This window comes from Otolemur garnettii, unplaced genomic scaffold (genome assembly GCF_000181295.1).
Source record: "Otolemur garnettii isolate 467f Iridium unplaced genomic scaffold, OtoGar3 scaffold00074, whole genome shotgun sequence".
NCBI classification, from domain to species: domain Eukaryota; kingdom Metazoa; phylum Chordata; class Mammalia; order Primates; family Galagidae; genus Otolemur; species Otolemur garnettii.
In genome coordinates this window covers 6,709,852-6,729,626 of record NW_003852469.1, presented here as the reverse complement: position 1 = coordinate 6,729,626, position 19,775 = coordinate 6,709,852, and the positions used below count along the sequence as shown (strand labels likewise).

Genomic DNA, 19,775 nt, shown 5'->3' with positions numbered 1-19,775 from the left:
TGGTTGCAGCCGTCGTTGTTTGGTGGGTCCGGGCTGGGGATTCGAACCCGCCACCTTAGGTGTACGTGGCTGGCGCCTTAGCCGGTTGAGCTATAGGCGCCAAGCCTAGAATCTGCATTTTAATATATAACAGCCCGCTGGGCTTTTGTGATTTGCATCTAGATTTGGTATCTGGATGGAGCTTGTATCTCAGGCATGTTTTCTAGAAACCACACCAGGTCATGATGATTGGGGTCTTGTTCCTAAATCTGCTCAGGCAGCCATTTATACATGGCTGTGCTTGTAAGTGTAACATTTCTTGGTGGCGAGTCCCTAAGACTGCTTACCAGTCTTTCAAGTTTAGGGACCACCTTGCTCTCCCCTCTAGACAAGCCAGATCTACAAACTCACTGCAATTTGGACATTTCTGTCTTATTTTCTCTGGGAAGGCTGAGTAGGTTGGGTTTTCAGAGGTTCTAAGAGGCCTCCTGCCCCCTCCCTGTGTTTCAGTGCTTCAGTTCGGAAGACCTCTTTGCTGCCCACAATTTCAGTGACCGATCACGGATCGGGAAGAGCGAGTTCCAGGAATTCTGCCCCACCATCCTGCAGCAGCTGGGCTCGCGGGCCTGCACCTCTGAGAACCAGGAAAACAAGAACGAGCAGACGGAAGAGGGGAGGCCGACCCCGGTGGAAGGTGAGCCGGGCAAGGAGGGCAGGAGCCTGAGCCGGGAGCTGGTCCTCACATGGATTCCCTGGCTGACAGTTGAGTGCTTGACCAGCAGCCCTTCCTCAGACAAGATGCAGTTGTCAGCAGCAGGGAGGCGATGATTGTACTGATGATTTTTGAATCCCCAAGAGGACTCTAGCACATTGTCAGCCCCCTGGGCAGTGTGGCTGGGGCAAGTCCGGAGTGCTGGCCTTTGTGAGCAGCCTGCAGGTGCCTTTTTGTCCACTTTCTTCCTGGCTTTCTTTGAACCACAAGGAGGCCAACACAATGGTTTTTTTAGTTTTACCTTTAAGGCCTCCCAGAGGCTGCCCTTGGCCAGCTTCCTCCTTCTTCCCCTCCTCTTCCTGGTAGTTCTGATCCTGCCCAGTGGACCCCACGGGCTGTGAGCCGTCTTCCTTAAGGCCCTGAGTATCCTGAGGTCCTTTGTGCTGGCATGTGCTGCCCCACTCTTGGCACCTCACGAGCACTGCCTGTGTGATGTTCCAGATTGTTTCCTGCTATGGGAGTTTAAGTAACACGGTCTTTCACCTTTAATGTTGTTTACAGCCATCCATTGAAAAGGTAAGCTTCTTTTGGATGGCAGCTCCGACAGGGTGTTCTGTGGTGTCTCCACGGCACCCAGCTGGAGATGGACTCGGCAGGTGTTACCGATGGGTTAGCAGATCTCTGTGTGCCCAGAGTGGGCCCGCCCCAGGCAGCGGGAGCACCCCGCCCTCGGTAATGGAGGCCCCCGTCTGTTCTTGTTCCTCCACAGTGTGGGGCTTTGGTTTTCTCAGCGTCTCACTGATTAACCTGGCCTCTCTCCTGGGAGTCCTCGTCCTGCCCTGCATGGAGAAAGCGTTTTTCAGCCGCGTGCTCACTTACTTCATCGCCCTGTCCATTGGAACGCTGCTCTCTAACGCGCTGTTCCAGCTCATCCCAGAGGTGCAGTAGAACAGAAGCGTGTGCGTCCTCCTCCCCGGGTGCCATGCTGAGCCTTCCCCTGGCTGACCAGTCCCTCACCCTGGGCTCTGAGGCACCCAACAACTGCTCTCTGAACAATGAGCCTCTCCCTCATATCAAGGGCCACAAATGACTTCTAACTCTGGATTTAAGGGACCATCTCTCACTTCCCTGGGTGCTCAGGTTTGCCTCTGGCCTCTTCAGGTACTGTCAGATGCAAGGCTCTCCCCATTTGCCCTCCCTGTTGGGGACCTCCAGGTGTCCCCTCCTCAGTGCCTCTCCTCAGCCCCATTGTTAGGGCTCCAGGGGAAAGCTGCAGCAGTGGGCGCTGCCAGGCCTTTAGAGAAGCCCTGGTGGTACTCAGGTGTGGGCATTATCCATCTGGAATGAGATAGGACGAAAGAGGTTACCAACTGATTCATAGGATTAGCCTAAAAAGTGAATGACCCTGGGCGGCACCTGTGGCTCAGTGAGTGGGGCGCCGGCCCCATATACCGAGAGTGGCGGGTTCAAACCCAGCCCAGGCCAAACTGTAGCAAAAAAATAGCTGGGCGTTGTGGCAGGCGCCTGTGGTGCTAGCTACTTGGGAGGCTGAAACAAGAGAATCGCCTAGGCCTAGGAGTTGGAGGTTGCTGTGAGCTGTGATGCCACAGCACTCTGAGCTGTGATGCCACAGCACTCTACTGAGGACAATAAAGTGGGACTCTGTCTCTTAAAAAAAAAAAAAAGGTAATAACCCTTAAATTTAAGCAGGTTGTAGTCTGTGGCATAGAGAGTCAGACAAAGACTATTTATTTGACAAGAACAAACAAAATAAAAAATGACAAAGTAAGTGAAAGGGCACTCAATTCTTCATACCTTGCATCTTGACTTTTTCCTGATAGGACCGACTTCCTGATACCCTTACTTTAAAATGTTTGTTAATTTTGTTTATTAATTGTTATCACCGAGGAGCTATAAAAATAAGACCCAAGTTGACGGTTGGCCCACGTTCTCAGCTTAGGCTGGGGCACTGCTGGAGGGGGCCAGGGTGTGCAGACATGTGTGGTCAAGCCCCTTAGGGAATGGTGGGCACTACTTATCATAAAGAGCCAATGACACCAGCTTCCTAGCCTTTCCCATTCAAAAGTCTAACGTGGATAAAGTACCAGCCAGGATGCTGTGCCTTGCCTGTGGCTGCTTCCTAATCAAAGAAATGATCTGCTGTAAGGTTAACACCTTGACAGTGTCTCAAAATCCCTCATGGCTCCAGCAAGCACTTCTTGTGGGCAGCCTCATCTTGGGCTATTTTTTTCAGCTCCAGAAATACGAATTTCTTAATTTTTAAAAGATTTGAAATGAAATGCCTTGTTGCCTATTTGAATGGAAATACTATAATTGTATGTGCTCCGCTCCTGTGGCTCACCAGGGTGGGTCTCCTCCCGGCACAGTTCTGTGCTGCCTTCTTTGTGGCCTGGACTGAAAGCCCGGATGGAGCGTCACAGTGGTAAATGCTAGAGGAGATATTTTTTGGTGACTGCGTAATCCTGGAACTCTGTTCTCTGTATTTGAGTCCCCCCCTCTCAAAACAAATGGAAACAAACAAACAAAAACAGGGAAGTTAAGATCCTGCTTTTATGGGCATTAGGTATTTATTGTGGTCCTTGCCTTCTGCCCTGCACACCTGACTTTGTCGTGTCTCACACAGACCAAAACAGGTCCTGGTGTTATCACGTGTACTCATGCAGTACGGATTGGATATGGAAAAGCAAACACGGCAACTGGGTGATTAGTCTCTTTTCACTTGCTCTTGTTTCCTCTGAAAGACAGCCCTTGAGGCCAAAGTCTGCCCAGGGCAGCCTCTATGGGAGGCTGAGCAGGCCTTAGGTGTGTGACTAGGCAGCACCCTGCCCTGCCACTCACACCTGCTGCCAGGGATGACTCGGGCCACCCAGAGCAGCAGGGGCAGTAGTTCCAGGGTTCCAAGGCCACCTTGAATTCCTCCTCATTTCTCCTGAATTGATTGAAGGAAATTTCATCAGACTTGAATCACTAACAAATTTTCTGTTTCTCTCTCCCTCCCTACTTGTCTCTTTCTAATTTTTTCTTTTGTGTTTCCCTTGTTAATATCCACCAAACTCGCCTTGTTGCCACCCCATCCCTTCCACCTTCCATCCCCTAAATGGTGGTTGCTGTGCCCTGGGTGGGGCTGGCCCTCCCTCACGGCGGCAGTGTGGGGATATGGTCTCCTCTGTGTGACCGTCATCTCCCTCTGCTCTCTCATGGGGGCCAGTGTGGTGCCCTTCATGAAGAAGACCTTTTACACGAGGCTGCTGCTCTACTTCATAGCTCTGGCGATTGGAACCCTCTACTCCAACGCCCTCTTCCAGCTCATCCCCGAGGTATGGCAGGCCAGAGCCTTCTCAAGCAGGAGCACGCCAGTCTCCTGGGGGACCTCGGGGCACAGCGGGAGGGTCCTGCATTTAGATGGAAAGCAGAGAGGACTCTTCGGCATCCTTTCCTTCTGGAAAATGAAACTAGGACTTGAGCCTGAGCTAGGAGAGGAGGCAGCAAAGCATAGGTTTTAAGACGTAGGTTCAATTCCATTTACAAGTTATATGATCTTGAACGAGCCACTTACCTCTCTGTCCCTCTGTTCCCTCAGATGTAAAAAAAAAAAAATGGGGACAATGATAGGGGGCTGATCTCAAGATGATGATGTGAGGGTTAAATGAGTTAATATTTATAAGCACCTGGTGTCTGGAAAGCCCTATCTAATGTTGAGTGGAAAAGGGGAGTGGAGTGAGATCTCTCTGTGGCTCCCTTATGCCTCTCCATTTGTGGCTTTTGGTGCAGAGACATACAAAACACATCAACAAAACCCACAGGTCAGCTCGGCTTCTGTGGCTCAAGTGGCTAAGGTGCCAGCCACATACACCTAAGGTGGTGGGTTCAAATCCAGCCCAGGCCCGCCAAACAACAAAGATAGCTGCAACCCCAAAATAGCTGGGCGTTGTGGCGGGCGCCTGTGGTCCCGAAGCTACTTGGGAGGTGGAGGCAGGAGACTCGCTTAAGCCCAGGAGTTGGAGGTTGCTGTGAGCTGTGATGCAACAGCACTCTAACCAGGGTGACATCTTGAGGCTCTGTCTCAAAAAAAAAAAAAATAGAACCCACAGGTCTCAGTACAAAGATCAGTTCTGCTCCGTAGGGAGTTTTGGGGCAAAGGTAATCTAAATAGAACACGGTCTGGTTTCACGTATGTTGACGGTACCTTTACCAAAGTTAACCAGAAAATTCTCAAAGGGAGAGGAGCACGGTATTTGTAAAGTTTGGTAGACAGCCCTGGAGATTTTTCATCCGATTTGGCATAATCGCTTCAGTAGACCGGATAATTACAACAAGCATGAGGAGTTTCCTGGTAGGTGGTCTGACAGGCCTAGGCAAACCCATGGTTGATTCCTCATGCTTCCTGTAACACCGCTTCTTCCAAGGTGCTATTTTGTTGGTTTTTTTTTTTTTTTTCATAGTTAATCCTTAGGTCAATGCTGGCGTGTAGAGTAAGTAATGTTTCACCCTTTGGAATCCGACTTGCACAAGAATACATATTCCTGCACCTAGAATCCGGCTTTTGAGATTCTTGTAACCATAATGTTCCACCATGCCCCATGGCTTTTTATGGAGAGGTGTTGCTTGTCTGTTTTCACTTTCCTTTTCCCTAAGATGATTCGACAGTCTTGGAAAGTTGACCTGAATGGGTTGTTTCATTGGCGGCTGAATTTGGTCCAGTTAAAACTTAAAAGAGCAACACTTACCTTTTAAGTAGCCCAGAGTTGCTTGTAGTTGTGATCAACTTCTGTCTTGAGCCTATTCATGAGAGGACTGGAGATCCCCTCAGAAAACAAAGGAGCCGGACATTAGACACTTTCACAGGATTCTACCGTAAATCAGGAGCTTAACTTGGAATCGAATTCTCCTGATTTCTAGTCTTGTCTCTTTTTAATGGATTCCTTCTCCCCACTTTATTTATTTGTTTGAGACACAATCTCACCGTGTTGCCCAGGCTAGAGTGCCGAGATGTCAGCCTGGCTCACGGCAACCTCAAATCCTGGGCTCTAGCAGTCCTACCACCTCAACCTCCCAAGTAGCTGGGACTTAAAGGGGCATGTGCCACCACGCCTGGCTAACTGGGGATCTCACTCTTGCCCAAGCTGGTCTCAAACTCCTAAGCCCAAATAATCCTCCAGCCTTGGCCTCCCAGAGTGCTAGGATTATAGGCTTGACCACTGTGCCAGGCCACCTTTTCCCCCCACTTCAAATAAGTGAAAATTTCAGAAAGAACTCAACAAAACCCCCCAAAAATAGATGCTCTTAGTAACATAACCAGCTTTTCGGCTTTGTGGTCACTGGGAGGTCTGTGGTCAGGGAGATATTGCAATTCTTCCTATTTAACTGGGAAATGGGTTTCCTGTTTTAGAAAGTATAATTACACCACCTCCCTGTGTTTACAGGCAGATTAACCAGGGACACTAAATAAGATGAAAATAAACGCAAGTGTCTTCTCCTTAAATACGGAATTTGCTGACAAAGTACGCCTTTGTAGCAAAGCACCAAGAGAAATTAAAAGTAGAAAACCATACCCAAGGCTGTTCTTCCTGAGATTAAAATTATATAGATGATCTGTATTTTGCATCAAAAAATGAGCTTGAGAGAACTTGGCAGGTCTGGTGATGTCACTTCAGAAAACAAGGATTAGATTTTGCTGGAAGGAGAATAGGGTGAGAGCAGAGTTATTCCAGTTGGTCTGTTTCCTTCCCTGGAGTCAAGGAAGTAGTTTAGAGAAGAGAGGAAACCGGTGAAGAATTTTTTTTTTTTCCTTAAACTCATTTTGTCTTTCTGGGTCCACAGGCCTTCGATTTTAACCCTATGGAAGATTATTATGTCTCCAAGTCTGCAGTGGTGTTTGGGGGCTTTTATCTTTTCTTTTTCACAGAGAAGATCTTGAAGATACTTCTTAAACAGAAAAATGAGGTGAGGCCCAATTGTTGGGAAGGGAGGTTCTTCTAGGGAAAGCACCGATTTCAGAAAATGCCAGCGATGTGTTTCGGTAAGTGGTGTTAGCTCAACACCACAAGTTTCATGAAACACACATTTCTAGAGGAGATGATCCCATTTTACCGTATGAAGATAACGCCCTAGGGTGAGGCCAGACCACAGGCAAGTCCTGGCCTATGTGCTTTTTACTAAGCAGTTGTTTATCCCCTTTGTTTTATTCTAGATTATCTTTTTAATATACAATAGAACTTCTGTCGTGGACCACCTCCTTACACTGACCACTTCCTTAAGTTGGCCTAATTTTCATAGACAGGCCCTCCCGTACCTATAAGTACAGTGGGCCTAATTCCTTACGTTGATCAGTTTGTTACAATCCCTTGGGTGGCCAGCTTACAGAGGTTCTCCTGTGTATGTGTGTATCTTTAGATGGGAGAGGAGCTTGATAATGTACATTCACTGTGTATGAAGAATGATGGCCACAATGAGACAGAACTGATTATTATATATTATAGTGTAGTTCTGGAAAGATACCCCCAGTGCCTGACGCATAGTTATCCTTGCATAGTTGCCCATTGCAAAGAAGGAGTTCTAAGTGTCTTGAGCAGTGGCCACCTTGCTGGAATGAGCTTTCGCCTTGAAGTGACAGCTTTGACATCTAACGCCAAGTCCTTATTTCCCTACATTTCTTGTAGGGAGCTGCTTGTGTTTTCTTTGGTGGTAGAAATGAGGTCTTTCCCATGTGTGGTACACTTACTCCGGGTAGGCACTCAGTCCAGGTCTGTGGTTTTGGTGAGTGTCGTGTTGACCCCTCCCTGTCACCCCTACAGCATCACCAGGGACACAGCCATTACACCTCCGAGACACTGCCTTCCAAGAAGGACCAGGAGGAGGGTGTGATGGAGAAGCTGCAGAATGGCGATCTGGACCACATGATTCCTCAACACTGTGGCAGCGAGCTGGACAGCAAAGCCCCGGTGGATGAGAAGGTCATTGTAGGCTCACTGTCCGTGCAGGTGAGCGGGCTGTCAGCTGCTTGGTGGGAACCTCAACCTGTGGGTTGTGACCCCTTTGTGACAATGAAAATACATCATGGCATTAGGAAGGCTGAGAACCACTGCTCTAAGAGGCAATGGGCTTGGCCCCACCTGGAGGGCACCTGGTTCAGCTTCTGACTGCAGGCCTTGGGGATGTGCTTTTTCATAGGACCTGCAGGCTTCCCAGAGCACCTGTTACTGGCTGAAAGGTGTCCGCTACTCTCACATCGGCACGCTGGCCTGGATGATCACCCTGAGTGATGGCCTCCACAATTTCATCGATGGTCTGGCTATTGGTGCCTCCTTCACTGTATCTGTTTTCCAAGGCATCAGCACCTCCGTGGCCATCCTCTGTGAGGAGTTCCCGCATGAGCTGGGTAGGCGGGTGTCCACTTGTGCTTCCTCGGTTGTCATATGGCTAATATCTTACTGTTCTCTTCACCCATGTCATAATACTTACTCTAAGTAATTATCACACTCCCTAAGCTATATAAAATCTAGTCACCTTTTCTTAATAGATGATAGATAATTTCAAATGATGGCTTTTTTACAGGGATGCTTGTTTCCCTTTAGCCCCTGTGCTGTGGACCGTTTCTTCACCTGTGCAGTGGGGATAATAATTATGGTGCTTATCTTTAGAAAAATAAATGGTGGCCAGGCACAGTGGCTTTCGCCTATAATCCTAGCACTCTAGGAGGCCATGTAGTTAGATCGCTTGAGCTCAGGAGTTTGACTAACCTGACCAAGAATAAGCCTGCCTCTGCTAAAAATAGAAAAACTAGCCAAGTGTGGTGGCAGGCACCTATAATCCTAGCTACTCAGAGCTTGAGGCCAGAGAATCACTCAAGCCCAAGAGTTTGAGATTGCTGTGAGCTACGATGCCAGGGCACTCTACCCAGGGTGACAGAGTGAGACTCTTGTCTCAAAAAAAAAAAGAGAGAAAAAGTGGTAAAAAGGACTTAACACATGCCTCACTCTGTTCTGAGGGCTCAGTAAAGTGTATCTTTGGGGTGGTGCCTGTGGCACACTTGGTAGGGTGCCAGCGCTGTATACCGAGGGTGGCGGATTCAAACACTGCCCTGGCCAAACTGCAATAAAAAATAGCTGGACGTTGTGGCAGGCACCTGTAGTCCCAGCTACTCGGGAGGCTGAGGCAAGAGAATCACCTAAGGCCAGGAGTTGGAGGTTGCTGTGAGCTGTGACGCTACAGCACTCTACCAAGGGCGATAAAGTGAGACTCTGTCTCACCAAAAAAAAAAAAAGGGTGTATCTTTGCCTCCCAAATGCTGTGTGTAAGCAGTCTGGCAGGTGGGGGAAGTAAATGATCCAGGGGTTAGGAGGGACTTATCTATAGGAGGGAAGTGCAGAAAGCCAGGACCCCAGAGGCTCAGAGGCAACTCCAGGTCAAATCCTGGCTTTGTCGTAGGCTTCCCTCAGTCTCAATTTTATTTCCTAAAAACGCTGATCACAGTAGTTGCAAGGAAGGGAGCTCCATCCATTTCACTACCAGTCAAAAGAGAAATGAGGCCAGTGCTAGCTTGGTCATCTATTTTAAAAATCTTGGGAATTATTTTCACCCTCTAAGTCAGAAATATATGACCATTTTGGCAAAAGGAGAGTTCCTAAATAGGAAGAGGTAGGTGTCTTGGTCTTGTCACTCCAGGCTTTATGTGTAGTTCAGGCCGTCTGATGTCATCGGTGTTCTCTGTCTCCTGATACATCATATGATTCTTCTTTCAGCATTCTTCCTCTTTTCTCCCGTCCACAGGAGACTTCGTCATCCTGCTCAATGCTGGGATGAGCATTCAGCAAGCTCTCTTCTTCAATTTCCTTTCCGCCTGTTGCTGCTACTTGGGGTTGGCCTTTGGCATCCTGGCCGGCAGCCACTTCTCTGCCAACTGGATTTTCGCGCTGGCTGGAGGAATGTTTTTGTATATATCCCTGGCTGATATGGTAAGTCTTTCAGAGTTGATGCCACATATGCAAAATTGGGCCAGATTATTCATTTCACTGGGAGGGCAGCTACAGGAACATTATTGCTAGTTTGTTTGTCTTTAATAACAGCTTTATTTCAAGATGGCCAGGTGCAGTGGCTCACACCTGGAATTGCAGCACTCTGGGAGGCTAGGGCAGGAGGCCAGGATTTTGAGGTTGCAGTGCTCTCTGATGATGCTACTGCACTCCAGCCCAGGTGACAGCAAGACCTTGTCTGCAACAGCAACAAAAATAGCTTTACAAAGCTTTATTGAGTTATCTATTTAAGGTGTACAATTCAGTGGTTTTTAAGGGGACATGAGATTTAAAGAAGGAAAAGTTTATGTTTCTCTTACATGTCATTAAAGAAAATGATTATATCAATGTAGGGTCTTTGCTTAAATATTATAGAACAAGTGTGTATAGATAAATAGAGGAAAGGCGCATGGGAGGAAAAGGAGGAAAGAAAATTACCCATAATCATTCTTCCCTAAAACAATCACAATTAATACTTTGGTTGGTCTGGGCTCGGTGGCTCACACTTGTAACCCTACCATTCTGGAGGACGGAGGCAAGTAGATTTCTTGAGTTAAGGAGTTCAAGACGAGCCTGAGCAAGAGTGGGACCCCGTCTCTACTAAAAATAAAAAAATTAGGGTGGTGCCCGAGGTTCAGTGAGAAGGGCGCTGGCCCCATATACCAAGGGTGGCCCCGCCCAAACTGTAACAACAACAAAAATAGCCGGGCGTTGTGGCAGGTACCTGTAGGGCCAGCTACTCTGGAGGCTGAGGCAAGAAAATCACCTAAGCCCAAGAGCTGGAGGTTGCTGTGAACTGTGATGCTACGGCACTCTACCTAGGGTGACAAAGTGAGACTCTGTCTCTAAAAAAAAAGAAAATATGATAAAAATAAAAATAAATAAAAAAAATGAGTCAGGTGGGATGGCACAGGCCTATTATCTCAGCTACTTGGGAGGCTGAGGCTCTCTTGAGCCTAGGAGTTTGAGATTGCTGTGAGCTATGACACTACAGCACTCTAGTCTGGGTGAATGAATGAGACTGTATCGCAAACAAAAACAAAAACTAGTTTGTTTCTTTTTTGTCTCAATGCATATGTGTGTCTATTTTTATAACTATAATCACATTAAATACACAATTTTATGTTGATTCCTTTCTTAACTTAGACATTTTTCTATGGTACATACTATTTGAAAACACCCCTTTCACTGGCAGTATTATTTGGTGAGAGAGTATACCTTAACTCCAGAAGCGGAATTGCTGGCTCAAGGGGTGGACACATGGTTTTAGGGTTTTAACAAGTATTGCCAGATTGCTTTCTAAAAGAGTTTACCTGGCTCGGCGTTCGTAGCTCAGTGGTTAGGGTGCCAGCCCCCTATACCAGGGCTGGTGGGTTTGAACCTGGCTCCAGCCTGCTAAACAACAATGATGACTGTAACAAAAAATAGCCAGGTGTTGTGGCGGGCGCCTGTAGTCCCAGCTACTTGGTAGGCTGAGGCAAGAGAATCACTTAAGCCCAAAAGTTTGAGGTTGCTATGAGCTGTCACGCTACGGCTCTCTACTCAGGGTGACAGCTTAAGACTCTGTCTCTCAAAAAAAAAAAAAAAAAAAAAGACAATAATAAATAAATAAAAGGGTTTAACCTTTCTGCATCATCAGCAGAGCCTGAAAATATGCATTGAAGTGTACCTGCTAACATTTGGTATAACCATTTAAGTAGTTTTGTATTTACTAGTGAAATACTTAATCTCGTGCATCTTTTGTATAACTAATGAGGCTGATGTCCTTTCTTTCTTTGTTATCATGACATGGTCTTTGGCCTACTTGCATGAATTATTTTTCCATATCCTTTAAAAATCATGGTTGTCTTGTTTTGTTTTTGTTTTTGAGATAGAGTCTCACTCTGCCCAGGCCAGAGTGCCATGGTGGCAGCCTAGGTCACAGCAACCTCAAATTCCTGGGTTTAAGCAATCCTCCTGCCTCGCCCTCCCAAGCGGCAGGACTGCAGGTACCTGCCACCATACCCAGCTAATTTTTCTATTTTTGGCAGAGACAGTGTCTGGCTCTTGCTCAGGATAGCCTCAAACTCCTGAGCTCAAGCAATCTACCCTCGGCCTCCCAGAGTGCTGGGAGCCTCCATATCCAGCCTGAAGATGGTAGTTTTGATGAGATGGTGAAAATGCTGACTACCATGATCCAGCCTTACCCTATGGAAAGGTTTTACTTCATGGATGGTTTCCTGTCTTGTGGGGAGCCCACCTGATTTTGTTTGTTTGTTTTGTCTTTTTGGCATTATTTGAGGGTCTTGTAGTTGTTGCCTGTCTTGAAGCACAAGGCCTTGATCTACTCCAGTCCCTTTGTATAGTCATGCAGTTTCCTCAGAAAGCGACATCGCGACCTTTTAGTAGCAAAAAGATCTTCTCTTCTCTTTTCTTTCTTTCTTTCTTTTTTTTTTTTTTTTTGAAACAGAGCCTCAAGCTGTCACCCTGGGTAGAGTGCTGTGGCATCACAGCTTATAGCAACCTCCAACTCCCGGGCTCAAGCGATTCTCCTGCCTCCGTCTCCCAAGTAGCTGGGACTACAGGCTATTTTTTGTTGCAGCCATCATTGTTGTTTGGCGGACCCAGGCTGGATTTGAACACACCAGTTCAGGGGTATGTGGCTGGTACCTTAGCTGCTTGAGCCATAGGCACTGAGCCAAAAAGACAATTTCAAGTGCTTTTTTTTTTTTTTTGAGACAGAGTCTCACTTTGTAGCCCCGAGAAGAGTACTGTGGTGTCACAGCTCACAGCAACCTCAAACTCTTGGGCTTAAGTGATTTCTCTTGCCTCGGCTCCCAGAGTAGCTGGGACTACAGGCTCCTGCCACAATGCCCGGCTATTTTTTTAGAGATAGGGTCTTGGTCTTGCTCTGGCTGGTCTCGAACTCCTGAGTTCATGTGAGCCACCGCCCCCAGCCTTTCAAGTGCTTTTGAAGTGTGCTCTTTTTTTTTTTTCTTTTTAATCAGAGTGCATTTATTTTTAGCGAGCATCTAAACACAGTGCAGGCCCCATGCATGTTGAGTACTTTGTGGGGTTTTTTGGTTTATTTTATTTTATTTTTTGAAGCAGAGTCTTAGTCCGTCATCCTGGGTAGACTGCTATGGTGTCATAGCAAACAGCAACCTCAGGCCCTTGAGTTCAAGTGGTCCTTTCACCTCAGCTTTCTGAGTGGCTGGGACTACAGGCCTCCCCCATCCCTGGCTAGAGTACTTTGTTTTACCTCGGTAGTTGTAAGGTCTCGGTAACCACCCTAGATAAAGGCTGTTACATTCAAGGTTTAGCTGCTGCTGTTAATTTTGTCAGCCAGTTTGATATATATCTCAGTAACTGAATGGGCCTGGATGTGCTGAGAAAGGAAATGCAGCTGTCTTTTCTGTCTTTTAGTTCCCTGAGATGAATGAGGTCTGCCAAGAAGATGAAAAGAAGGGCAGCATCTTGATCCCCTTTGTCATCCAAAACCTGGGCCTTCTGACTGGATTCACCATCATGCTGGTCCTCACTATGTTTTCAGGGCAGATCCAGATTGGGTAGGGCCCTGGGCTGCCCGATGCCTGGCCCACGGACTCAGCAGCCATGAAACACCATGACGAGGCAGTTCTATTAAAAACCGACACAGACTGTGTTCCTGCATTCAAATGTCAGCTGTTTTTAAAATGCTCTATCCTAGGAATAAGCCACCCTGGTAACCAGTCTCTAGGTAGTGCCTCGCACTCTCTCTTCTCCTTTTCTCATAGTGACTCTGGAACCTGAGCGCAGCTTCCGAGACAAGCCTAACTTGTTTCTCTGATCACCCTGGCCTCTTTCTCTTGGAACCAATGCTGAAAGATTTCGAATCCTTTACCCAGTAGTACAAAAATATAGCGAGTGGTTAAACTTGGTTAGAAATATCTCAAGAGGTGAATCCGTAGTTTGGGGCCCGTGCACCTAAGTGTGCAGTGGACCGATTTTGAACTGGACTTAGTGTCACAGAGAAGAGACAGGAGACAGGAATCCTTCCCATTTTTACAATGTCTGTTCAGTTGCCTATTGCTTCTCAAAGAGAACTGAAAATCAGAATAGAGGAATGAGATGGGAGAAGGGGCAGGGATCCTCCTGAGGGAGAGGGAGGTAGAACCAATGATGCACATCTCGTCAGGAGGCTCGTTTGTTCCCACTGGGGTGCCAGCAATTGGTTCTGTGGCAGCACCTGGTGTCTGTGGCTGCCCAAGTGAGCTAACTCTGAGATGTAGTTCCCTGGACCTCTTTCAGGTCAATACAGACAAAATTAGAGGGTCAGGAGCTCTGCGAGAAGACACTTGATTTTGCTGTGATTTTCACCTCTTGCCCTCTTCCATCTTCTCAGAGACCTTTAGCTGCCTCCCTAGAAGCACATTCTGAGCACACTGTTTTGGAGGGGAAGCTGGAGAACTGGAGTTCCAGCTTATGCTCTCCTTAGACAAGGATTGGTCATCAGAAATGGAATCAGTACAGGCAAAATTTCAGATTTGTCAATATCATAAATAAAAGTACAGATAATAGGGGACTCTGAAATGAAAGGTCAGAACTTGGGTGGGGGCCCTGATGATTTATGCTGCAAATGAGTTGTAAACGTCTTCTGTAGGTTACCACTCCTTCTCTCCCCAAACACAAAAAAGGTTGAATCCTGTATTGAGTTGAGTAACTCTCAATCCTAATTCTAATTCTAATTCTCTTCCAAAAAGTGAAAGGATATACATGTCTGTGAAACTGTAGGCCGGCCTCAGGCGCTGTGGAGCCCTCACCTCAGAATTCTGGCTTCAAGGGGAGCTAATCTCCAGGTTCACTACGTGAATTGATTTATTATTATCATATTGATAATGTGAGATTCTTTAGCCACTTTGGGGAGCCAGTCTCTCCAGAAGCCTTTCTTAGTGGTGCCCACAGCCACAGCCTAGGGGCCATGTTCACAAACCGATTTGTATGCATGACTGATAAGAATACTGGTTCATTGCCAACGCCTGTGTTTTTTTCTGTTCTTGCGCAGAAAAACTGCCCACTCTCATAATCAAAAGCAGCATCTATTTTGTTTCTTCTTCTTGAGAAGCATCCCTCAAACCAGGAATATTTGTGGCAAGAGCATGAGCAGTGATACTTTCTAAGTTTTTCTCCGTATCCTGCCTGTTGGCTTCAGTAGATTCGAATTTAAGCTGAAAAAGGAAGAAAACCTCAGTGATCAAGGTCCTAGATTAAATATCAGGACTGACTCCTGATAGGATTGTGGTCCAATTTTACCAAAGAACCAATTCCTTGAATGTTGGAATCTAACTTTTTATTACTATATCATTATTATTATTATTGTTATTGTCTTAGAATACTTCTTCATCTTTTCTGTTTTTTTCTCAATCTGCTTTCAGGAGTTAACAGAAGATGACACTCAGAGTTTATAGAGTCTGGAACATTTTGCTTTACTTAACTCATATCAATGTATTAAATTGATAAGTGTAGCATTCCCTACAGATCCCGTCATTCCTCAAAAACACACTTTGGGAGTAGAATACTAAGAGCTAGTGGGCTTCTAGGTTAGGAGATGAACTCAAAAATATAATCTTTAATATGTTTAAAAATAAAATATGAAATAGTAGGGTGCGGTCCCTTTTTGTGCACACCTGTATCAAGTTAAGAAGTTTCCTTTCATAGACAGCTGCCTCAAAGGGAAATCCTCTTTAAGCTATAACTGGAGCAGAGGTCAGTCCTAGTCGGAGCTTAAGAGGGGTGGAGACACTCAATCCGACTGATTGTAAGTTGCCATTGGCAACAGATTTGCCTCATGAGTTGAAAATGTGGCAATTTCTTTTTGACTTTTAAATGATGAATTTGCTGTTTTAAGCATTTGTACATATTAGAAGTCGAAGGAGTGGTGAGTTGTTTTGAGGACTTTTTTCACCCCTAGCATTAGCAGCTTCAGCCTTTTTCTGGATGGACCAGCTCATACTAATGTCACCAAGGAAAGTATGTCATATGCTAGAATGGTAAGCCAGGGACAGGGGCTCTGCTACTTCTCACCTCGCCACTGGTGGGCAGGTTGCCACCATCCTTGCTCCTAAAGGTATTTTGTGACTAGTGTCAACTTGGAGCTATTCCTCACTGGTCCTTCCCCTTGGGTTTAAAAAAGAAGGCTTCTCTGTTTGGATAACCTAAGATGTGTTTTTAGTAAGTCCTCCTCCAAAGAGATGGTGATATGCTGGAAATCTGCTTTTTAAAAGAAGTTTGATTTTTGCAAAAGAGGTTGGGATTATATTGTTCATATTTCCCTTTACGGTTCTGCAGTTCCATCACAGTATTTTTTAAAATAACTCAGGTGTTATGAGAAGAAATTAGAAAAGAAAATTAACTTATGTGGACTGTAAATGTTTTATTTGTAAGATTCTATAAATAAAGCTATATTCTGTAATTGTTGAGAATCCCATGTGTGATCATTTGCATAAATGGGGGGTGTAATGAAGACCATTGAACACAAGGTGGCAGTGGTGTTGCATTGACTTGAATAAAAGTTCTATTTGACCAAGGCCCACTTTTTGTAGAATTTTGGAAGGAATTTTGTATGTCATAATTTGCTCACTTAAAAAATGATTAGTTTCTCTTTTATGGAGTCTGGCTTCACTATGTTGCAAGATAAAAGAATTGTGTTTTCTATCACCCTGTTTAATGTAAATTCAACATGTAGAGTTGGCTTAATTCATTTACATTTCATGTGTGTCTTACAAGGAGAAGTTCTCTATCATGAGACTATTCTTTTTTTTGAGACCGAGCCTCAAGCTGTCCCCCTGTGTAGAGTGCCGTGGCATTACAGCTCATAGCAACCTCCAACTCCTGGGCTCAAGCGAGTCTCCTGCCTCCGCCTCCCAAGTAGCTGGGACCACAGGCGCCCGCCACAACGCCCGGCTATTTTTTGTTTGCAGCCGTCATTGTTGTTTGGCAGGTCCGGGCTGGGGATTCGAACCCGCCACCTTAGGTGTACGTGGCTGGCGCCTTAGCCAGTTGAGCTATAGGCGTCATGAGACTATTCTAAAGCTAGTCCGATTCCAACTTAGTTATAGGCTTAGGGATCTATTTTTTTCTTTTTTTTCAACAATAGAAATGAGCCATAAGGTAAAAGGGTTGGTTGATTCAGTCTTAGGACTATATATATTAGATATTTCCAAATGCCTATTGCTTAGTCCTTTTTTTTTTAAACTCAAGAATAATGTGTCAAGTGGCTCGTGCTGGGCTTTTAATTTTCATCACCTAGCTACTCCATCATTTACTGGAGTTGTTCAAAGTGACATTCACTCCATCCTTCAGCTCCTGTCACCTTCTTGAAATTGATTTTTGCCCATACTCCCTACTGCCTTTCCAGGCTGGGTTTGGTGTCTCTCTCTGTATACCTGTTAATAGGATTTGCATTGTAGTTTCTGTCTTCATACACCAAGTTTCTTCTGGGTAAAGGTTATATCTGGTTTCTATGATGTCAGCACTTGTCACACAGACAAAATGAATGAAAAGACTAAATGAAGTGCCTTTAAGTTTTGTGTTTGTGAAAATGCTCAATTTTCCTCGGCAGCAGTTCTGTGTTTTCATGTCACTGGTGATGGCCTTGTTTATGTCTTGTTACCTGGTCCACCTTTATTTGGAAATACAAGTTTGAGAGAGGTGAATTTGTCCCACATAGAACATAGCTAAGCAAAGTAAATAGGCCATTAAGTAGATTAAAACCTTGACCTTAGACATCTCTTTGTAATACTCTTAACCAGCTAAGCCATTTAGGATATTTTTTGGTGGAAGGTAAAATATAGTAAAATTCAGAAGATGTTATAATGTTCTCCTGTTGTGTCTGTACACTCTTCTCTTCAATTCAGGGATGCTTGCATCAGATTTCAGCAAAATCCATTTCAAGAAAAATGACCATAAAAGTGGATACAGGGGTTTTGATTTATGGACAAACATAAAACAAAATTCCCCTCTAGGGGCGGCGCCTGTGGCTCAAAGGAGTAGGGCGCCGGCCCCACATGCCGGAGGTGGTGGGTTCAAACCCAGCCCCGGCCAAAAACTGAAAAAAAAAAAAAAATTCCCTCTAGTTTAGATTTGGTGCCTTCATGATCAATGTGAAACAGACTAATGAAGAATGATAGAATCAAATCCCAGTGGAAGTAAATCCCTTCATTCTTCTGGAATAAAGAATTACATTCTACTCCTGACAGGTTGGCTTTAGATAACTTTTTTTAATAGCAGAAAAAAAATCAGTGGTTGAGAAAGATCCAAAGGTCCTTATCAGTCAATAGCTAAGTATGTTAAGAACTGCCAGAAAAAAACACACACACACAACATTTTCCTTCCAAAATCATGACCTTTTCTTAGCAGGTGTCTATTCAGGGTTTATTTTAAATGAAGGAAGGAAGTTAACAGACTGTTCTTCCTATGTGACAGTCATCTGTGACTCTACAGTGGCTGATCTTCTGAGATGGTAGCATCAGTTACAGTTAAGGATTAACCCCAAAGTGTTCTAACCCTGGCAATCATAAGCCAAGAAATAGTTCTTTCTTTCACGAGGCTCTGGATGTTTTCTCTGTGATTTTTCTGTGGGTAGATCTTTGGAACTTTAAACTCGGGCAATAATCCACATTATGTTTCCACAAATATATACATGTGACATAGCCATCAGGAAATTCCCAGCGGAGGCCCCTAACCCTCCCCCAAATCTTTTTTTTTCTTTTTTTTTTTTTTTTTTTGCGGTTTTTGGCCTGGGGCTGGGTTTGAACCCGCCACCTCCGCCCCACCTTCGCCATATGGGGCCGGTGCCCTTACTCCTTTGAGCCACAGGCGCTGCCCATCCCCAAATCTTGTAATGAAGTATAAATGAAATGCTCTCAAAATACTTCTTCCTGCGTTTGGCTAACATTTTAAATGCATCAAAGTCTAAGAATAACATCCAGTTAATTGGAAGGTCCTTTGACGAACATGATGTCAATCTTTGGGTTGGTTTTTTTTTTTGCAGTTTTTGGCCTGGGCTGGGTTTGAACCTACCACCTCCAGTATATGGGGCCAGCACCCTACTCACTGAGCCACAGGCACCACCCAACCTTTGGGTTTTAAGAAAGAAAACAAATCAATAAAGAAAATTGTTTTCCTTAAACAATTATAGGTGCTACGAAGGAAGGGGAAAAAAGTCTTTTTGTTCTTGAGTATTCTCCCAGAATAGGAATCTTCCAAGTGGCATGTTCCCTGTAACTTCTTAAGTTTACAAGCTCTTTTGAAGCCATTGTCTGGGTGTATCCAATAGACATGGCCCGTGAGAAGAAATACCTCATGCTGCCCAAGTCATAACATGGTAAGCATTGTAGTAATTATGCAAATAATGTAGGGTTTCTTTCCTCCTCATGAAAATGAAACAGATAGGATAGAGAGATGGAATTTAGGCTTTTCTTTTCTGAGAAAGGTGAATTTTGTTTTGTTTTGGTTTGTTTGAGGCAGGGAACAGGGTCTCTGTCCTTGGCTGAGTGCAGTGGTGCAGTTATAGCTCACAACAGCCTCACTATGCCCAGCTATTTTTAATTTTTAAAAAATATTTTCGTAGAGATGGGGGTCTCACTATGTTGCCCAGACTGGCCTTAAACTCCTGACTTCAAGGCTGGGTGTGGTGGCTCACGCACTCTGCGAGGCCATGGCAGGCAGATTGCTTGAGCTTGGGAGTTTGAGACCAGTCTGAGCAAGAGGGAGACCCCGACTCTACAAAAAATAGAAAAAAAGTAGCCAAGCATGGTGGCAGGTACCTTTAGTCCCAGCTATGCAGGAGGCTGAAGCAAGATCATTTGAGCCCAAGAGTTTGAGGTCACTGTGAGCTCTGATGCCACAGCACTCTATTGAGGGGTGACAAAATAAAACTGTCTCCATAAAAAAAAATCTATTTAAACAAAATCTACATCTATATATAGTAGATATATAGATATATACTCAAAACCTTAATTTCTTTATTATTTCAACCTCTTGGTCAATTTGCATAAACCTTAATTTCTTTTTTTTTTCAGTGGTTAGGGCGC

The 19,775-nt window shown here is 45.2% G+C and overlaps 1 protein-coding gene across 2 annotated transcripts in view; it reads left to right on the top strand.

The window, feature by feature from the left end:
• SLC39A14 (solute carrier family 39 member 14) overlaps window positions 1-16,158 on the top strand; it is a 50,099-nt gene extending 33,941 nt beyond the window's left edge. Inside the window, exons 4-10 of one of the 2 annotated variants that reach the window (XM_003793975.3) lie at window positions 490-673; window positions 3,860-4,029; window positions 6,533-6,655; window positions 7,507-7,692; window positions 7,883-8,090; window positions 9,482-9,666; window positions 13,129-16,158. In XM_003793975.3, coding sequence (XP_003794023.1) covers window positions 490-673; window positions 3,860-4,029; window positions 6,533-6,655; window positions 7,507-7,692; window positions 7,883-8,090; window positions 9,482-9,666; window positions 13,129-13,275 — 1,203 coding nt within the window. In that variant the 3' untranslated portion in view covers window positions 13,276-16,158. Of the gene's footprint in view, window positions 1-489; window positions 674-1,460; window positions 1,631-3,859; window positions 4,030-6,532; window positions 6,656-7,506; window positions 7,693-7,882; window positions 8,091-9,481; window positions 9,667-13,128 lie in introns of both variants that reach the window. The other variant, XM_012807735.2, reaches the window with a different exon arrangement.
• Window positions 16,159-19,775: the final 3,617 nt, after the last annotated feature.